Source organism: Schistocerca nitens, chromosome 6 (assembly GCF_023898315.1).
Source record: "Schistocerca nitens isolate TAMUIC-IGC-003100 chromosome 6, iqSchNite1.1, whole genome shotgun sequence".
NCBI classification, from domain to species: domain Eukaryota; kingdom Metazoa; phylum Arthropoda; class Insecta; order Orthoptera; family Acrididae; genus Schistocerca; species Schistocerca nitens.
In genome coordinates, this window is record NC_064619.1 from 543986480 (window position 1) to 544006662 (window position 20183).

Sequence of the window (20183 nt, forward strand, 5' to 3'; positions counted from 1 at the left end):
TTCAAGTTTCGGTATGGGCTGGGAGATGATGAGTCACTCTGTCAGGAGATTGTCTTTAATACACAGAGATAAAATATAAATCAAAACACTGCAGAAGTTCTTTCGTAGACATAGAGCTACTTCTAAGTTATTTCATTTCTTCATGTAGATTTCTTTTAAACACAAAACACAATAGGATAGTAGGACACATTAATAATGAGTATGTCTTGCTCATTGTATTTTATTTCATTCAATTATCACATGTAATCCATAGAAGAATTATCGCACTACATCATAACCCCAGTATTGTTTGGCGGACAACTGAGATATTATAACAAAGTAATTTTTAAACATGCTTTGAGGCAAACCTTTGATGGCTGCACACTGGGTGATTTCACAAATATTGTCTAAATGGATGGTTAGGCACGTTTTACGGAACATCCAGCGCTCGCAGGGTAATCACACACTCTCAGCTCGGCGTTGTATTGGAGGCCCGCTGGGCATGGTATCAACCAGGCAACTCCATTCTCGTCGCACTTGTAGAAGCTGTTACAGTCGCTGGGATTAGGCAACTGGGTGACATCATCTGGATTCCAAGGTGGGCATGTGGGAGCATCTGCAGCTGGTTCCTGTGGGCTTTCGCCATTACCGGAACCAGCATTTCCATTGTCTTGACCGCCATTAGAGGAATCGTCGCCAGATGGGTTACTTGGAGCAGCTGACGATGAGCAACCAGCACTCTCTGGGTAGTCGCATACCCTCAGGTTCGCATTGTACTCGAGTCCAGCTGGGCATGGTATGAGCCAAGCCACACCATTCTCGTCGCATTTGTAGAAGCTGCTGCAGTCACTGGGATTGGGCAACTGTGTGACGTCGTTTGGATTCCAAGCTGGGCAAGTAGGAGCATCTCCAGCTGGTGGATTTGGACTCACATCATCACCTGCATTAGAATTTCCGTTATCTTCACCCCCCTCAGATGGGTTGCTTGGTGCAGATGATGAGCAACCAGCATTTTCTGGGTAGTCACACACTCTCAGCTCTGCATTGTATTCGAGACCGGCTGGGCATTCAATGACCCAGGCAACGCCGTTCTCGTCACACTTGTAGAAGCTGCTGCAGTCATTCGGATTGGGCAGCTGGGTGACGTCATTAGGATTCCATGGGGGACAGCTGGGGGCATCGCCAGATGGTGGAGCTGGTGAAGCGCCTCCGTTATCATCTGATCCCCCACCATTTCCATTGTCGTCGTCAGCTGGTGGAGACGGTGATGAGGAGCAACCAGCTCTCTCTGGGAAGTCACACACCCTCAGATTTGGATTGAACTCGAGGTTTGCTGGGCATGGGATGACCGTTGCGACACCTGATGGCTCACATTGTAGGAAGCTTCTGCAGCTGTCTGGGTTCGGAAATGGCCCAGAAGCTCCCTTGCAAGTAGCACTCATCTGAAAGAAATTGCATGTTTGTTAGTATTGCTGGATTATCCTTATCATTATTTTCGCTTAGCAATACACAAGGTTATTCCGGAATCTATCGGCAATATCTCCTCGTTTGTCTAGGATTATTTTCAGAATATTTCGGTACAGTGGCCTGTGGCTTTCAGAGTATCGCTAACGAGATACAGCAGTTCGTCTGTTTTTTTAATCACTATTTACCTTTGTGTCAGTACTGCACTGAAATTGTTTGTACCATTATGGAAATATCGATAGTACGTGCAGTGTGACTTATTTGGAAACAAACTTCGTGCATTCACTAGTGGTATTTCTGTTGACAAAACTGATGCCTACTATTCGCCCTGAAGCGTGATTTGTACTACTTGCATCCGATTCAACTTTGTTTTACAGGAGTGTTGACTGTAAACTATCAGTGATATGTATTACTATGGATACGTTTACAGACAGTGTTTCCTGATATGTATTTCTTAATTGGGTCCAGTTAATGCTATGGGAAACAGTCCTAAAACCGATGTTCCTGCATTTGCAGCAATAACATCTGCACTGACAGAATAATTCATAATCACAGTATTACTCTGTAATGTGCCACCAGAGAATACTTGTCTCTTGCGTCGAAGTACTCCGAAAATGTCTCTGATTATCTTCGAAATTTTGTGTTCAAATGTGTGTGACATCTTATGGGATTTAACTGCTAAGGTCATCAGTCCCTAAGCTTACACACATCTTAACCTAAATTATCCTAAGGACAAACACACACACCCATGCCCAAGGGAGGACTCGAACCTCGGCCGGGACCAGCCGCACAGTCCATGACTGCAGGGCTAAGACCGCTCGGCTAATCCCACACGGCTCGAAATTTTGTCAGGAGACATGTGGTTTATCCTACACTGATGTAATAGAAATTCAGTGCTATTTCATGGAAATTGTATTACTGTAGACAGGATGGAACCGTATACGAAAATTCTTCAGCTGTTAGTGTTTTATCAGCTATTTGCGATAAACGTTTCAGTCTGTATCTGCAACTTTCATAATACTAATTATAGCATTATATTAGTGTAACCAGTTAGCTTATAATTTTTTGATGTGTACTAATTGTTCAGCGCTTCTTCTCAAATTCCGGGGTGCTAAACACTTACTACTTGGAAGAAAATGAAAGGTGATTTTCTTACTAATCCATACTAGAGAAGGCAGTCGAGAGAGAGAAGACCCAGCAAATTACAGCGAAAATGTGTGACATAGAAGCCTTCAAGACATTGGTTTCTAAAAATGGAAGACAAGTATTACCACGAAAATGGACTTCGAGCTCAAATGTTACACTGTAGACGATTGTGACTGGTTAACTCATCGTGGTTTTCTCGTACCTGTGACTGAATGCACTTGCAATCTAATGCGAAAAGATTTTACAGATTGTTTGTTAAAGATAAATGACTTTATTGAAGGGCTCGTACAAATGAAAGCCTTCTCACACTACACTTTCTGATTCCATGCTCAGTGAGACACAGAATCTGCAGAACTTAACTAAGTGAAAGATAACAGGATCTATATTCCTGCTGTATAGAATCATTCCGTTCCCATATTTTTCTCCCTTAATTAGTAGTAGGTTCACTTTCAATATACACGGTATTCGGAAATTCCTGTTACAAACTTCTTTGAACTGTACAGGGGAGAGAGTACAAAAACGATGAATAGAAACCCATGTTCGTAAATGTACCGTTTCCTTGCTGCAGCCGTTTGAACACATTTTTGATAGGTAGGTATGCAGTAGGGTAGTCATGGTGGGGGGCTGTTATGTTGGATTGGCTGATGTCATTTGACGTCTGTCCTGCCTCTTTGATCCAGTTACAGCTTCAGTCATATGTCTGTGACAGATGAAAGTAGTTAAGTATACGTTTGCAGATTGTACCGACGGATGCTTCTGAATGGCGGTGCTTGCGGTAGCGAAATCGATGCTCGGCGTCTTTATCAAGATCGTTTACCGGAACGTCCGAACCCATCGCATACTCTTTGCACAACAATTAGCTAATGGCATCGAGAAATGGTACTTTCGGCGTCAGCAGACATGACTGCGATGTTCCAAGGGGAATTTGCACACCCGAATTGAAAGAGGTTGTACTGCATCATGTTGAAGAGAACCCACAAAGGTGTATACGAGCAGTTTGTTCGACTATTAGTGAATGAAGTTGTAAAACAAGTAATGCCCTGAGTCCTGCCTAATTAATTACTTGTAAAAGTGGTCGCGTTGCCAACATGTTTTCAAATGGTTGTAGCACTTCCAATTCAACATACTATACACTCTAACCCCTCCACAAGTTCCAGAATCTTGTAACGGGAGTTTCTAAACACCCTTTAGATATAAGGATTGTTAACCGTTCTATCCTAATTTCTTTTCGTTTCTACGACTGAATATAACAGTAGAAGTATTGCATTACGAAGACAACATATAATAGCAGATTAGACTTAGCCCCTAACTGAATTGACAATTCTGAATTTTTTTAAATTGATAGCTGCTTTCCTAAAACAAAAGGACCGAGAATATTCTATCAAGTAATAGCTAGCAACATTATTTCATCTTTGCCGATTTTCAATCACGCTCTTCGTATTTGGAGAGAGTAAATATGAATAAAACTAAGTTAATACTATTGACTTGCTGGCTTGCATCCTCAATGAATCACTCAGTAATTCTGTATACCCATCTACGTTTGCAATCTAATACATTAACTGAGCAGCTGGTTTCCTACAAATGAACACACTACATACAATGCAGGTTGCTGGATACACTTACCACAGTCACCTTTCTGATGGAAGCTGCACTGCTGCTTCCAACCAAGGTCGCTAGTACGACGGTCACAAGTAGTGTAAATCCTGAAAAGTAAAGCACGATGTAACACGCATCTTATCAGATAAGCTTTCTAACACTTAATTCATTTATTTGTTGCTCTGTGCGAAATTTTCGTTTTAAGTAAAGCTAAGAAGTTTCGACGATTTGCTCTTTCGATTTAAGCAATACTCATGGGAAGCCTCAGTGCTCACCTCATATTCCTCTCAGTGTTACAGAATGAAATATATTTAACGTAAAATTAACATCGTTCGGAAGAACTTTTCCTTGTTATATTCGACATACTTCTCTATCCTTTATAAACTTAACTAGCATAAGAATTTAATGGGATGCTAGACGTTAGTAGTTGGCTTACTAAATATGGAGTATAATAAAATACAGCTGTCACAAATGTATTGCTTCTAACGTTACTTCAGTGATAATCGTAGTCTGTTAGGAATTATTATTAGCAAACATTAGATATCGTTTGAATTGTGCCGCAATACCCGCCGTCGCTGCTGGGCACGAGAAAAACGTCACTTTGCTTTGTCTCTCCTACTAGTATCAATGTCTTATACTTAGATAAGGGTATGCACTGCATTTAGATGTGCTAAGTTCGTTATAAGAAGCTTGTGACCTTAACGTATACATGCTTTCAGAAGTCTCAGAATCTCTCTCTGTCGGCTCTAGCAAAACTTATCTCAGCTATTGCTTTACAGGTACAGAGTTAATCAACTCCCTTACTAAATAAATATCTGAGCATGATTGACCCGGAGAAACCTTACTACACAACAATGCATAGAGTAAAGTGAACGTTTTGGCACCAACTCTATTCGAACGTTCTAGTTTATTTATACATGATATATTTTCTAACCAAGCAGAAGCTATAGCAAAACCAAAAAAGTGCCAATATCGCGGCAAGTGGCTCTTACCTCTCATGATTGCTCAGGTCAGTTACTGTCCGCAAAAGGTGGCTTAGACTTACACTCGCAGCGCTTAAATAATCCCTCAACGGGCTATCTTCTTTCGTCAAACACAGCCGCACGAACGTCAGCATCAGTGATAAGGAGTAACGCATTCCTGCAGGTGCATTTGCTTATTATCTGACACTGACAACTGCTGTTTCACAATGTGAGAACATGTGTAATTTCCTGATAGCGGTAGATAAACACATTTTCACCTCGATATTAATGTCAAGGGAACGTGTCAGTTAACAAGTAATTGACATTCATAGAATTACGGGCAGAGACTACATATGAGTGACAGAATGACATACTCGATAACATTCTCATCATGCCAATAGCCACCTCCGCAGCTGCCGCATGATACGGAGGAAGGCTTGCTGGATCTCAATCGTTAAACAGTATTTACCCAGCAGTGTGAGTAAATTAGTTCACATGCACGATCAATACGGTTCTCACTCAGCCAGAAGCACACTATCGGAGGCCACGTACTAGATTGAGAATGAATTTCTACCCTGCAGCGGAGTACGGAGTGATTTGAAACTTAGTACTAGATTAAAGTTGCCTTAAGAACCAAGAATCGAACCAAGGACCTTAGCGTTTTACTTGCAAGTGCTCTACTGTCTGACGTATTCAGGCACACCTCAGAGGCTGATATCAACGAGTACCTCATCTCCTACCATATAAACTACAAAGAAGTTCTTCCTAATATCTTAGGAAACTAGCACTCCTGGAAGTCAGTGGTAGCGGTCCCCTATGTATGGGATACGGGATGGGCATGTCACCATGGAAAAAAAGGAAGGAAGCAACTGATACTGGAGTCTGCTGGACAAAGCAGAGTGGCAAGTTAAAAAACCAACGAGGTGATCTGCTGGAGTCTCGATTTGAGCTAGCGGCCACTTGTAATCAACAGTGGCATCGATCTCGATTCTGGAGTGCTGATACTAGCTGGTCACTGGCATCCAGGGACGATGATGTTGATGAGACCCAAGCAGATATTAGCTTTGGTGTGTGCCCTTGGACGGCAGTGCACAAGAAGATGGTTATCCCAATTTTTCTCTTCTGAAGACTTCATTTGTATACAGGCCTGTGTGCTGCTGTGTTTCAGTTTAAGGTGTGATGGTTGTCTTGTTGCCATAAGGATGGGGCCGCTGCAAGCCTGCTGACATGGTTTGAAATAAGTTCAGGAGGAGCAATTGTGCGAATTAAATTCTGAGTATACCTCCATATAGCAATATCAATTATGTTTACCTGTTCTGCCTTCCTGACTTCGAAATTGCTTGCCATGTTTAAATTATTGATGAGATTTACTTTGTCCTGCAGCCACCATTGTGTAGCCTGTTTCGGTGAGCCTCTGTTACGTACAGTAGTGGAAATCAGTACAAAGCGATAGATAGCACTGTTGGTTGGAGTACTTGGACGCAGTATATATGCAGCAGTTGAGATCCAGCGTACTGACAAATGCAGCCAAATGGTGTCTCATTTGATGTCAGTAATACAGTGCATAACAAGACATCAATGACTCAGATGGAAGTCGGTATAAAGGCAGTCGACTGTGCGCGGTGTTAGTGTGTGCGTGTGTGCCTTTGCTGCAGAAAGGAGGTTCTCTCATACGTGTTGTACAAATAAAGCACAATTCTGACAATACCACACGGAAAATAGTTGTTATGTAATGAGAAAGCAAAAAGCTGTACGTACAACGAAATGGAACACTCAAGTCGGCAAATCGTCAAGAAGTTGAACCCTTCAAGTACAGTGTCGACAGTTTCGCTAGATTGAGCGCGATATGAGCAGAACAAAAATATATGGTCAAAGTAAAAAATTATCTTACGTATGGCAACGTTTACTTTTGGGCAAAACAAGGTTCACAAACTGTTATTCTTCTCCTCTTGTAGCTAACTTACGGTTGCCAGTAACTGCCTGACAAGTGCGACAAATTGTGTCATACGACAAATATCTAGTATTCAAGAAACCTGCTTTACTACCCACACAGGTTAGGTTGGAGTTTGCTGAAAAACGTATGTCATGGGCTGCAGAATGGGACAAAGTGATCTTCAGTGTTGGGAAGAAGTTTAATTTATATGGGCTAGATGTATTCCAGTATATTAGCATGATATGAGAACAAAGCAGCACATAAGACACAAGAAATATTGGTGGTGGAAAAGTTGGAATTTGGGCAGCCTCGTGCGTTTGAGGTAAATCACTCATTGCTTGGGTGAACACTAGAATGAGCTCTAACATGTACTCTGAGATGCTATAGACCGAACAGATTAGATTTTACAATGATCAGGGAGAAAAAAGCGTAATGTTTCAACAAGATAATGCATCTGTGCATGTTACTGCTACAAGCAAAAAGCGGCGTGAACAGGAAGACAATGATGTATTCCCCTAGCCTGCACATGTCTCGTATTCGAAAACTGTGGAAAACCTTTGTGTAATACTTCCAAGGCGTGTTTATTACAATGGAAGGCAAGTTGAGGCCGTGTGTGAGCTGGAAACAGCGATATAATTTCACTGTAAGAACTACAAACTCTAACAAAATCAATGACGGAGAGAATTTTTGTGGTAGTTAGGAAGAGCGGAGGTTGGAAAAAGTACTAATGATGCAGTAATACAACAGCACAGAGAGTGTCTTTATTCCAGTTTCCATCCTAGAAATACGAGAACCCTATTTTGTTGCTTGTGTTATGAAAAAATTTTGGTAATTCCGTCATGATTGTCTCTTTCGTGTATCTACTATTTTCGTATCAAATTTGATAGATATTGCTTTAGACCCAGTACATTAACTACGTAGGAACCCTGACACTACTGTATTTACTACTTCTCTGGTTCATTAGTTGTATTTGTACATATTTTGTGGCTTGGTTACTGCGTGCTGAACTAGAACATTGGTATCTTGCTGTTATTGTCCTTCCTTCCAGCTAGTACCGTCATTAGTGATGTGGTTGTCACCTTGTTATTTTAAAGCTAAAACTATTTTTTGGGTAAGAATCAATGCTTCCTCTGTGTTTAAGAGAGAGTCAACAGTGTTGTAAATTTGTGTTATGGAAATTCTGAATTGGGCAGAATAAAATCATTTACTTTATTGACTTGTTCGTTTGCTGGTGACAAATACCATTCTTCCGAAACCTTACTTGACATGTTCCGAGAATCCTGGTAGTACAGTTCAGCTAAATCCAAGATATATGACACCGAAACAAAGATTTATTTAGCAGTGTGTATTTTGAATTCGCAATGTCGTATCCTAATCAGGTTGTTAGCAAAATATATATTACCTTCTCTGAAAGATAGAGTTCTCATATTAGTGTCACGTTCCAATTGTGTTATGGGCGTCCAAAGACATTAATTTCACAAAACTGCATTGTGTTCGTATGCTGTCAATCATCTTGCGGTTGCTAGTAAGATTGCCTAGAAGTATCCTGTGAACAAAATGGTGTAGCCGCCCACAGGTCTATTGTTTTTACCCAAATCTCACGTTGCTCTGTGAAACGCATCGAGCGAAATTTTGAGGGACATCGAAACCAGCTCCCAAACTATTAAAGGAAATCGTGTATAGAATGACAGATGGTACTTTGCTTTAAAGCATTGCAGACACTATAAGTGTCGTCACCAGGTAATTTAAGGGGAAGGCTGAATATAGATTAAGCAGTTCACACGGCTTCTAGAAGTGAGGTAACAATTACAGACGATGGCACAGCGGGGGAAACTTTTCCACCATATCTCGCTTTTGCGAGTAGAGGGTCAGTTATGCCTTGTACGTGCCCCCATGTCCAACTAAGATAACATTTTTCCTTCTTTGGTGTTTATTGATGACATTATCAAGTAAAAAAAATTATTCACCCTGGATTCAAATGACACTCATTTCGAACGATCTGTAAAAGTCGTGAATGATCGCAGTTTGATTCCTGCAAGTACCCCTCATTGAGTGATGTGTCTAAATTTGAATTTATAGGGAAAGAAAGCGGAACATCAGTTGCAGATTTGCCTCAGTGAGATTCACTTTCTTTGCTCAAGTTTCATCTTGCATATGTTGGCCGCTATCTATGCGCTATGTCTGCAGTCATAGATTCGCAACGATTTAGCCAAAGGAGAATTGGGTCAGTATTACGACAAAACGGTATTATGATGTTGTTGTGGTCTTCAGTCCAGAGACTGGTTTGATGCAGCTCGCCATACCACTCTATCCTGAGCAAGTTTATTCATCTCCCAGTACCTACTGCAACCTACATCCTTCTGAATCTGATTAGCGTATTCATCTCTTGGTCTCCCTCTACAATTTTTACCCTCCACGCTGCCCACCAATGCTAAACTGGTGATCCCTTGAGGCCTCAGAACACGACCTACCAACCGATCGCTTCTTCTAGTCGTACCACAAATTTTTCTCTCCAATTCTATTCAATACCTCCTTATTAGGTATGTGATCTGTCCATCTAATCTTCAGCATTCTTCTGTAGCACCACATTTCAAAAGCTTCTATTCTCTTCTTTTCTAAACTATTTATCGTCCATATTTCACTTTCATATATGGCTACACTCCACACAAATACTTTGAGAAACGACTTCCTGACATTTAAATCTATACTCAATGTTACCAAATTCCTCTTCTTCAGAAAAGCTTTCCTTGCCACTGCCAGTCTACATTTTATATCCTCTCTACTTTGACCATCATCTGTTATTTTGCTCCCCAAATATCAAAACTCATTTACTACTTTAATTGTCTCATTTCCTAATCTAATTTCCTCAGCGCCATCCGATTTAATACGACTACATTCCATTAACTTCGTTTTGCTTTTGTTGATATTTATCTCACATCATCCTTTCAAGACACTTTCCATTCCGTTCTACTGCTCTTCCAAGTCCTCTGCTGCCTCTGACAGAATTACAATGTCATCGGGGAACCTCAAAGCTTTTATTTCTTCTCCATGGATTTTAATTCCTACTCTGAATTTTTCTTTTGTTTCCTTTACTGATTGCTGAATATACAGATTGAATAACATCGAGGGTAGGCTACAACCTTGTCTCACTTCCTTCCCAACCACTGCTTCCCTTTCATGCCCCTCGACTCTTATAACTGCCATCTGGTTTCTATACAAATTGGAAACAGCCTTTCACTCCCTATATTTTACCCCTGCCACCTTCAGAATTTGAAAGAGAGTATTCCGGTAAACATTGTCAAAAGCTTTCTGTAAGTCTACAAATGCTAGAAACTTATGTTTGCCTTTCCTTAATCTATCCTCTAAGATAAGCCGTAGGGTCAGTATTTCCTCACGTGTTCCAATATTTCTACTGAATCCTAACTGATCTTCCCCGACGCCGTCTTCTAACAGTTTTTCCATTCGTCTGTACAGAATTCGTGTTAGTATTTGGGATTGGAATTATTATATTCTTTTTGAAGCCTGAGGGTATTTCGCCTGTCTCATACATCTTGCTCACCAGATGTTAGAGTTTTGTCAGGGCTGGCTATCCAAAGGCTGTCAGTAGTTCTAATCGAAAGCTGTCTACTCCCAGGGCCTTGTTTCGACTTGGGTCTTTCAGTGCTCCGTCAAACTCTTCAAGCAGTATCATATCTTCCATTTCATCTTCATCTACTTCCTCTTCCATTTCCATAATATTGTCCTCAAGTACATTGCAATTGTATAGACCCTCTATATACTCTTTCCACCTTTCTGCTCTCCCTCTTTGCTTAGAACTGGGTTTCCATCTGAGCTCTTGATATTCATACAAGTGGTACTCTTTTCTCCAAGGGTCTCCTTAATTTTCCTGTAGGTAGTTTCTATCTTTCCACTAGTGATATATGCCTCTACATCCTTACATTTGTCCTCTAGCCATTCCTCCTTAACCATTTTGCACTTCCTGACGATCTCATTTTTGAGACGTTTGTATTCCTTTTTGCCTGCTTCATTGACTGCTTTTTCGTATTTTCTCCTTTCATCAATTAAATTCAATATTTCGTCTGTTACCCAAGGATTTATACTAGCCCTCGTCTTTTTACCTACTTGATCATATGCTGCCTTACTATTTCATCTCTGAAAGCTACCCATTCTTCATCTACTGTATTCCTTTCCCCAATTACTGTCAATGGTGGCCTATGCTCTCCCTGAAACTCTCTACAACCTCTGGTTCTGACAGTTTATCCACGTCCCACTCCTTAAATTCCCACCCTTTTGCAGTCTCTTCAGTTTTAATTTATAGTTCATAACCAATAGTTTGTAGTCAGAGTCCTTATCTGCCCCTGGAAATGTCTTACAATTTAAAACCTGGTTCCTAAATGTCTGTCTTAGCATTATATAATCTATCTGAAATCTTCCAGTATCTCCAGGCCTCTTCCATGTATACAACCTTCTTTCATGATTCTTGATCCCAGTGTTAGCTATTATTAAGTTATGCTCTGTGAAAAATTCAACCAGGTGGCTTCCTCTTTCATTCCTTACCCCCATTCCTAGTTCACCAACTACGTTTCCTTCTCTTCCTTTTCCTACTATCGAATTCCAGTCACCAATGACTATTAAATTTTCGTCTTCCTTTACTATCTGAATAATTTCTTTTATCTCATAATACATTTAATCAATCTCTTCGTCATTTGCGGAGCTAGTTAGCATATAAACTTGTACTACTATGGTAGGGGTGGGCTTCGTGTCTGTCTTGGCCACAATAATGCATTCACTATGCTGTTTGTAGTAGCTTACCGGCACTCCTATTTTTTTATTCATTATTAAACCTACTCCTGCATTAGCCCTATTTGATTTTATATTTATAATCCTGTATTCACCTGACCAGAAGTCTTGTTCCTCCTGCCACCGAACTTCATTAATTTCCACTATATCTAACTTTAACGTGTCCATTTCCCTTTTTAAATTTTTTATCCTACCTGCCCGATTATGGGATCTGACGTTCCACACTCCGACCCGTAGAACGCGTTTTCTTTCTCCTGATAACGACGTCCTCCTGAGTAGTCCCCGCCCGGAGATCCGAATGGGGGACTGTTTTACCTCCGGAATATTTTACCCAAGAGGACGCCATCATCATATAAGCATACAGTAAATCTGCATGCCCACGGGAAAAATTACGGCTGTAGTCTCCCCTTATGATATAAATATCCGAGTGATTTTGCTGTACTGCCTATCGCAGCTTCGGGCGATTTATTTCACCAGTGAGTGAGCTTGGCGCGCTCCTTGGGAGGTATAAGTCACATCTTGCTCAATGCGCTGGCTTGCAAGAGAAGTAGGACCTTTAACAAAGTTCAGTAACATTGTCAAGTGAAAGAACAACATATACCATGCCACGAACACCTACTTTTCCATCGGCAGTACAGCCTTCAACCACCTTTCCTTGTTTCCGTCGATGGACTTGTTTCCAGTTGAAATAACTTGAGTTTATATCGTAGGTCAGAATATTTTGCGGCGTCATCTCGCACACATAATTCCAACAATGCTGTTATCGTTTATTCACGGGGATTTTTTAGAATGGTGTTTAGTTAGTTTCATGTCCCGTGGGTCATTTCTACAGTTAACTTCAATGATGTGGGACGACTCATTTTTCATTCACATTACACATTGGCAACAGCTCATCAGTTGCGTTATTATTTTTTCAGCGTTGTTGTGCGTTAATAATTCGTACGCATCATCTTTTACAAATTACAAAAACGGATATTCTTCTACAGAACAGAAGGTGTTGTCAAGGAGAAACATTTTCAATTTAAAATATCCACGGGTGTACTGCCGGTCTACAGTGTCCAAAGGGCACTGTAGACCGGCAGTACACCCGTGGATATTTTGATTATCAAATACGCCGGAAGAAACTCAAGAATCACATTTTCAATTTATTTCCAAATTTAGCTTTGATGTCTGTCAGACATTTTATATCATTGAGTAAGTGATCAACAATTCTGGCGCCTAAAGAGTAATGAGTGTAGTCGTGCGCAAAACTCAGTGAACTTAAGATGGCGAAATATAGCAGGAGATATCACAACGGAGACAGTACCCAGTAAAAAGTTGCAATTAATGATGCGGTTAAGTAATTCACCAAGTCGAAAGCCAATCGAATTGTTTTGCAGTGAAGCTCGGGTGAAAGATCAGAATCTTACATAATTTCCTACGGATGATGCGTAGAAGTTTTTAAATCAGGAAGAAAGTAGTGGACCTCCTTGGAGCGTATAATACGGGCTTTTGCTACCTTGAGGGATGCAGTACGTGATTTCGTGAACGCGGATAGGTTGTGTAACGTACCTACAACAAATATGTGACGTTACTACAACAAATTATAAGCCTATGACCGTCTGTGAAAATGGGCTTGATAAACAACTTGAGCTATCAGTAATCGGAATCTAATCTGCATACACAGTGTGCGCATTGCATGAGTGTCAGTTTGACTGTATTTAAGCCCTCAACAGATCGTTACATGAAAAACTTAAAACTAACATTTGGATAAGCTATCTGACTGCGTATTTGAATATGGAAAACCACAGAAACAAATGAACCTGTAACAATGAGTACCTAAGCTATCTGAATGCGTCCTTGAATAAGAATTTACAAGTGATACAGAATCTGGCTTGTGCAACGGAATATATTGGATTAGAGTTTATGACATGTTGCGGTGTATCGGTGTCTCAGTTTTGGCCCTAAGTTTTGCACTCACCTCTTTAGATGACTGTCTTTTTCCAATTGGTTTACAGCAATTTGTAGTAGCATGCAGCAGCAGCGACTAAAGCTTATTCTTACTAAGAATGAATTTAATAAAAAGGAGTAAGAAGGGATTTCGCAAGTTAAGTCTATTTAAAAACTTCAGAAATCATCATGACCAGTAATAGTTTGACAAGTATTAATAATGGCGAAATGCCTGACAGTGATTTTATAATTATCAATAGTGGCTGAGTGCCAAATTAACAAATTATTTCAATTTCAAAGTTACATTAACACTTAAAAGCCACTGCATATTTATTTGGAGGATAAGGAGACTTCTTTAACTGACAATCGAAACATGGGATTATTGCAAACTCGGACTAACAATTACTATCCTAACCCAGCAATTGCGCTTTACGCTATTCTTGCGAATTTTACCTCGACATCTATCTTAAGCCATCTAAATCTGCAGCATGTCGCGTCGTCTCCGAGCCCTCGACCCACACTACTGACTCATCTCACAACAATGCTTAGGATCGCGCTCCCATGTTTCCACTTCACATTGTCACTATCGATATCTGAGTGCTTACACAATGCAAAGAAAAGCCTTACGTTGGTTATATTGTTTTCGATGGGGATTTCTGACACACTCCTTACAGATGTTAGAAATTTCTTTCGCAAGTGAGTTATGATTATCCCAAGCAAGTGTAACCATACGGTGGTAGTATGCTTTTCGATCGCGGAGCTAACGGCTGCCTTATGTATACCATGACTGTTTTCACTGCCTTCCATCTTTTCCTTCTATTTTATTCTTTAATTGATTTTACGCATTACATTGGGCTCTTTGTAGCTACGATTCCCTAGTTTGTTCGTTATTTATCTGCTGATTCTGAAGACGCTGTATTAACTGGATATGCGAAGTAGACAGGCACTCTCAAAAGCTGCCTTACAACGTCAGTGTCCATAACAAACGAACTAACTAGACAGTTCAGACCACGTCTTACTTAGGTGACAAAATCTCACAAAGTTTGGTTTGTGTGTGGTTTAGGTTACTTGTCCAGGTTACTTGTTTGTTTGATGGAGCCCACCACGAATTCATCTCCTGTGCAAAACTTTGCAACTCAAAGTAACACCTGCAACCTATGTCCGATGCATTCGAATTTCTGCCTTCCCCTCAGTTTTTTACCGTCTACACTTCCCTCTAGTGCCATGTGCCATGGAAAAGATTCCGTGATGTGTTAACAGATACGCTGTTACTGTGTCCCTTCTTCTTGTCAGTGTTATCCACATATTTCTTTCTTTGCCGATTCTGAGAAGAACTTTCTCCTCCAGTTCACCTAATTTTATACCATCTACAGTCCCACATCTCAAATGCTGTGCTCCAAAAGTACCTTCTCATAAATTTTTTCCTCAAATTAAGCCCAATGTTTGATGCTAGTAGATTTGTCTTTGCCAGGAGTGCCGTTTCGGCCTGTGCAATTTATGTCGTCCTTCCTCCGCACGTCATGGGATTTTTTTATGTCTAGGTAACAGAATTCCTTAATTTCATCTACTTCGTGATTATCAAGATGTTCTCATTTCTGGATAATTCTCAGTACTTTTGTCTTCCTTCGATTTACTCTCATTTCATATTCTGTATTCATTACGCTTTTCACTCTGTTCAACACATTCTCTAATTCTTCACTCTCACTGAGGGTATCAATGTAGCAATGTCATCAGCGTATCTTATCACTGATATTTTTTCACCTTGAATTTACTCGCAGTCTTGAATCTTTCTGTCACAGTATTTCCATCATTGCTTCTTCGACTTATAGATAACAGTAGGGACGAAAAACTACATACCTGCCTTACACTCTTTTTAATCCAAGAACTTCTTTCTTGGTCACCAACCCGCATTGTTTCCTCTTGGTTCTTTACATATTGTATATTACCCCTGATTTCTCAGAATCTCGAAAATCTTGCACCGTTTTCTATTGTTGAACTTTTCTCCAGGTCTAAATATTCTATGATGCTTGGTTTTTCCTCAGTCTTGCCTCCATTATCAACCGCAACGTCAGAACTATCTCTCTCGTGCCTTTACTTCCATAAAGCCAAACTGACTGTCATCTAACTGATCTTTAATCTTCTTTTCAATTCTTCCGTATATTATCCTTGTCAGTAACTTCAATGCATGAGCTGTTAGGCTGATTGCGTGATAGTTTTCGCACCTGTCGGCTCTTACAATCTTCGGAACTGGGTGTATGATGTTATCCGAAATTCTGATGGTATATTGCCAGTCTCACACATTCCACACACCAATGTGAATAATCGTCTTGTTGTCACTTCCCCTGATCATTTTAGAAATTCCGATGGAATGTTATCTATCCCTTACTTGACCTTGTCTTCCAAAGCTCTTTTGAATTTTGATTCCAATATTGCAAAACTGGTTTCACTATCTTTTATTTATCGATTCCTATCTCATCTTCTATTACTTCATCAGAGAAGCCCTACCCCACCTCACCCGCCCCTCTTTCCACTTATCGCCTTTTCTGAGAGAATGTCGCCTACTCCAGGGGCCATGTTCCTATTTAGGGATATTTGCATTTTGTCGAATACTCCCCGCAACATCATATTTCCCGTCTCACTTTCATCTACTTCTTCCATTTCCTTAATATTTCGTTTCCCTTGTACATCGCTTTCATATAATCCTTCAAATTTTCACATTTCCCTGGTTATTCACCTGACCTTTTAATATTCGTACAGCTGCTTCTCTTTTCTCCAAGGGCCGTCTTAATTTTCCTACGGACAGTACCTATGTTCCACCTAATTACAAATGCTTCTATAAACTTGAACTTGTCCTCCAGCTATTACTGCATAGCGCTTTTGCACTTTATGTCACTCTTATTATTAGACTTACGTATTGCGTTTCACCTACTTAATTTTCTGCATTTTTGTATCTTCACAGTAACACACTCTGCTCTAGCTTCCTATTCATAAGGAATTCTGCTCCCGTAATATAATTTTCTCCTACTGTTGATATTACCCTGTAATCTGACCAGAAATTACCGTCTTACATTTCATTTCGCTCGCCACCACTACATCTAGATTGCACCCTTGCATTTACTTTTCTGATTTTCTAGCTTTCCTACCACGTTGAAGCTTCTGTCTTTCCACACCTCGTCTCGTAGAACCTTCGTTTTTTATTTAATCCTTTTTTTTATGGACACCTCCCCCTTGGTAGTCCCCTCCAGGAGATCCGAATGTGGGTTATTCCTGAATGGAAAGAGCATCATGACACATTGTCAGTTACAGGCCATATGTCCTAAGGTTATAGGTTGTGTGTCTTCAATGCATTAGTTTCCATTTCCTTCTGCATCCTCTTGCCGTTGATGTTGCTGATTCTTTCGCCTTTAGGGGCAGTTTTCCACACTATGGTCAAGTGATTGCCCTGAAACTCTGTCCACTCCTCTGCCCTCTTTGACAAGGCTGTTGGCAGAATGAAAGTGACTTCTTATGCCGGAGCTGCAGTCTGGAACCGCAAGACCGCTACGGTCGCAGGTTCGAATCCTGCCTCGGGCATGGATGTTTGTGATGTCCTTAGGTTAGTTAGGTTTAACTAGTTCTAAGTTCTAGGGGACTAATGACCTCAGCAGTTGAGTCCCATAGTGCTCAGAGCCATTTGAACCATTTTCTTATGCCGGAAGTCTTCGACCACCAATGGTAATTATTATCCAAGGTCTACGACGTGGCTGGTTTCGAACCTGGGACAGAGTAATTACTACGCACAGACGTTACACCTAGACCACGGTTACAATTTCTTCACTTCGTCCAATTCTGGTGTTAAGCTCCTCACTGTTCTCATTTCTGTTACCTCTCATTACTTTCGTCTTTATTCAATTTACTCTAAACCCATATTACCTACTCTTAAAACTGTTCATTCCATTCGGCTGGTCCTGTAACTCCACTTTCCATTAGGATTGAAATGTCATATACGAATGTTTTTATTGATATCCTTTCATCTTAAATTTTAATCCCACTCTCAAACGTTAGTTTTTATTTCAGTCGTTTCTTCCATTGTGCAGCAGGGGAGGAAAAGGATGTCCCAGCCTTACAATTGTTTTAATCGGAGCACTTAGTTCTTGGTCTTATTGTTCCGTCTTGGTCCTTGTACAGATTGTCCTTGTGTATCATTTGTCTTACGGGTATTTTCTCAGAATTTTGATCATCTTGCAACATTTTACATTGTTGAACGCTTTTTCCAGGTCGCCGTAATGAACATGAATAAGAGCTGTTTCTATAAGATTGTGAACCCAAAGTTGGGAGCATTATGTTACGTTACAGCACATGCATTGAGACCTACCTACCAGACTGATTAACCTAATATACTACACTCTGACCCGTAACAAGCCAGTTTTGTTTTTCCTCAGCACTATGTCTTCGTGTGTATTTACTTCCGGAGTACCTTACCCCACATGATGCTGTCACTATTTATACAGTCGACATGCCTGCTTTCAGCCGGCCGGGGTGGCCGAGCGGTTGTAGGCTCTGCAGTCTGGAACCGCGTGACCGCTACGGTCGCAGGTTCGAATCCTGCCTCGGGCATGGATGTGTGAGATGTCCTTAGGTTAGTTAGGTTTATGTAGTTCTAAGTTCTAGGGGACTGATGACCATAGAAGTTAAGTCCCATAGTGCTCAGAGCCATTTGAACCATTTTTCTGCCTGCTTTCAGGAAAAGTAATGACTGTAGTTCCAATTGTTTTCAGAGGTTATAAGGATAGCGGTTACAAAATAGGAGGGAAAATGCCACACAAAGCTTGTTTCTGAACTGTAGCAGACTTTCAGCGCTGACGAAAGTAATTATCAGTCACCGGAACCCCCTGGGTGTCATACAATATATTCATGATCATGGCAGTACGATGACGTAGGGGGTCACAATGCACAATGTACTAACGTGGGGTCAGTCGATTTAAGGGAAGGTCTACCACGAGTGTTTGCACCCAGCGGTTGCTCTATGATAATACGCTAACTGTCGAAAATGAATATTTTGTTTTATATTGATATACACAACTTTTACCAAACACTAATAATTAAAACACACAGGAATTGTAGAACAGACGCCAGTCTCAGCGCATGTATTACAACGTAATCAAATGGCTCTGGGCACTATGGGACTTAACATCTGTGGTCATCAGTCTCCTAGAAATTAGAACTACTTAGACCTAACTAACCTAAGGACATCACACAACACCCAGTCATCACGAGGCAGAGAAAATCCCTGGCCCCGCCGGGAATCGAACCCGGGAACCAGGGCGCGGGAAGCGAGAACGCTACCGCACATAACGTAATCAACCGCACTGAACTTCGGCTTGAAAATCGTAGGAATACATTGCTTGTTGAGGTCGCTGCTTTCTGTAATAAAAAAAAAAAAAAAAACTGCATGAAGGGATCAGCAACAAACATCAGTGGATTTCACGTGACGTCTGCTACGACCAAATACAATGAACAATAACGAACAAAACGCAAAAACAAGAAAAAAGACATAGCGTTTTTGATTAATACTCAAAAAGTTCTCGGTCCCGGGTTCGAATCCCGCCGCTGCTTAAATTTTGTTTAATAATCAGCATTGAGGAGCGGAAGGAGGTTCATCGGGCTCCCTTGTCCTTGGGGTGGGAATCTGCCACTAAAGGCGGAAATATCGCCATTGATCAACGGCATGAGGATGCAGAAGGGAATGGAAACTACTGTATTAAAGACACGTAGCGTGTGTCCACAGGACTTGTGGCCTGTAATTGAAAAAGTGTTATGATGAAATCTCTATTGGCAAAATATTCCGTAATAGACCGCCATTCGCATCTCCTGGAGGGCACTGCCAATTGGGAGCGGACCAAGAGAAAAAGATTTAATAATCAACGAAATAATAAAATTCTGCGAGTCGGGGGGTGGAATGTCAGAAGCTTGAACTTGTTCGGGATACTAGAAAATCCGAAAAGGGAAATGCAAAGGTTGAATTTTGATATAGTACGGGTCAGTGAAATGAAATGGAAGGAAGACAAGTATTTCTGGTCACATGAGTACAGGAAAACATCAACAGCACCAGAAAATGGTATAACGGGAGTAGGATTCGTTAGAAATAGGAAGATAGTGAAGAGAGTGTGTTACTGAGAACAGTTCAGTGATAGGGTTATTCATATCAGAATCGACACCAAACCAGGACCGACAACGACGTCGTAAGCTGAAGACGAAAAAGTGGAGGTAGTAGGCCTATATGAGGTAATACGGTACGCAAAGGGAGATGAAAATGTAAATATCCATGGTGGCCTTGATTGCAGCTGTAGGGGAAGGAGTAGAAGAAAAGGTCACAGGAGAATATGGGCTTGGAA

General features: G+C 40.8%; 1 protein-coding gene across 1 annotated transcript; it reads right to left on the reverse strand.

The window, feature by feature from the left end:
* Positions 1 to 204: 204 nt before the first annotated feature.
* LOC126262802 (chondroitin proteoglycan-2-like) lies at positions 205 to 4295 on the reverse strand. The gene is made up of 2 exons (XM_049959629.1): positions 4213 to 4295; positions 205 to 1421 (listed from the first exon to the last, which is right to left on the reverse strand). Exon 2 carries the CDS (start codon positions 1419 to 1421, stop codon positions 399 to 401), a length of 1023 nt encoding a protein of 340 aa, XP_049815586.1. The 5' UTR covers positions 4213 to 4295; the 3' UTR covers positions 205 to 398.
* Between the last annotated feature and the right edge of the window lie 15888 nt (positions 4296 to 20183).

Excerpts from the sequence above, each read along its gene's own strand:
- LOC126262802 (XM_049959629.1), bottom strand. The coding sequence starts at position 1,421 with ATGAGTGCTACTTGCAAGGGAGCTTCTGGGCCATTTCCGAACCCAGAC.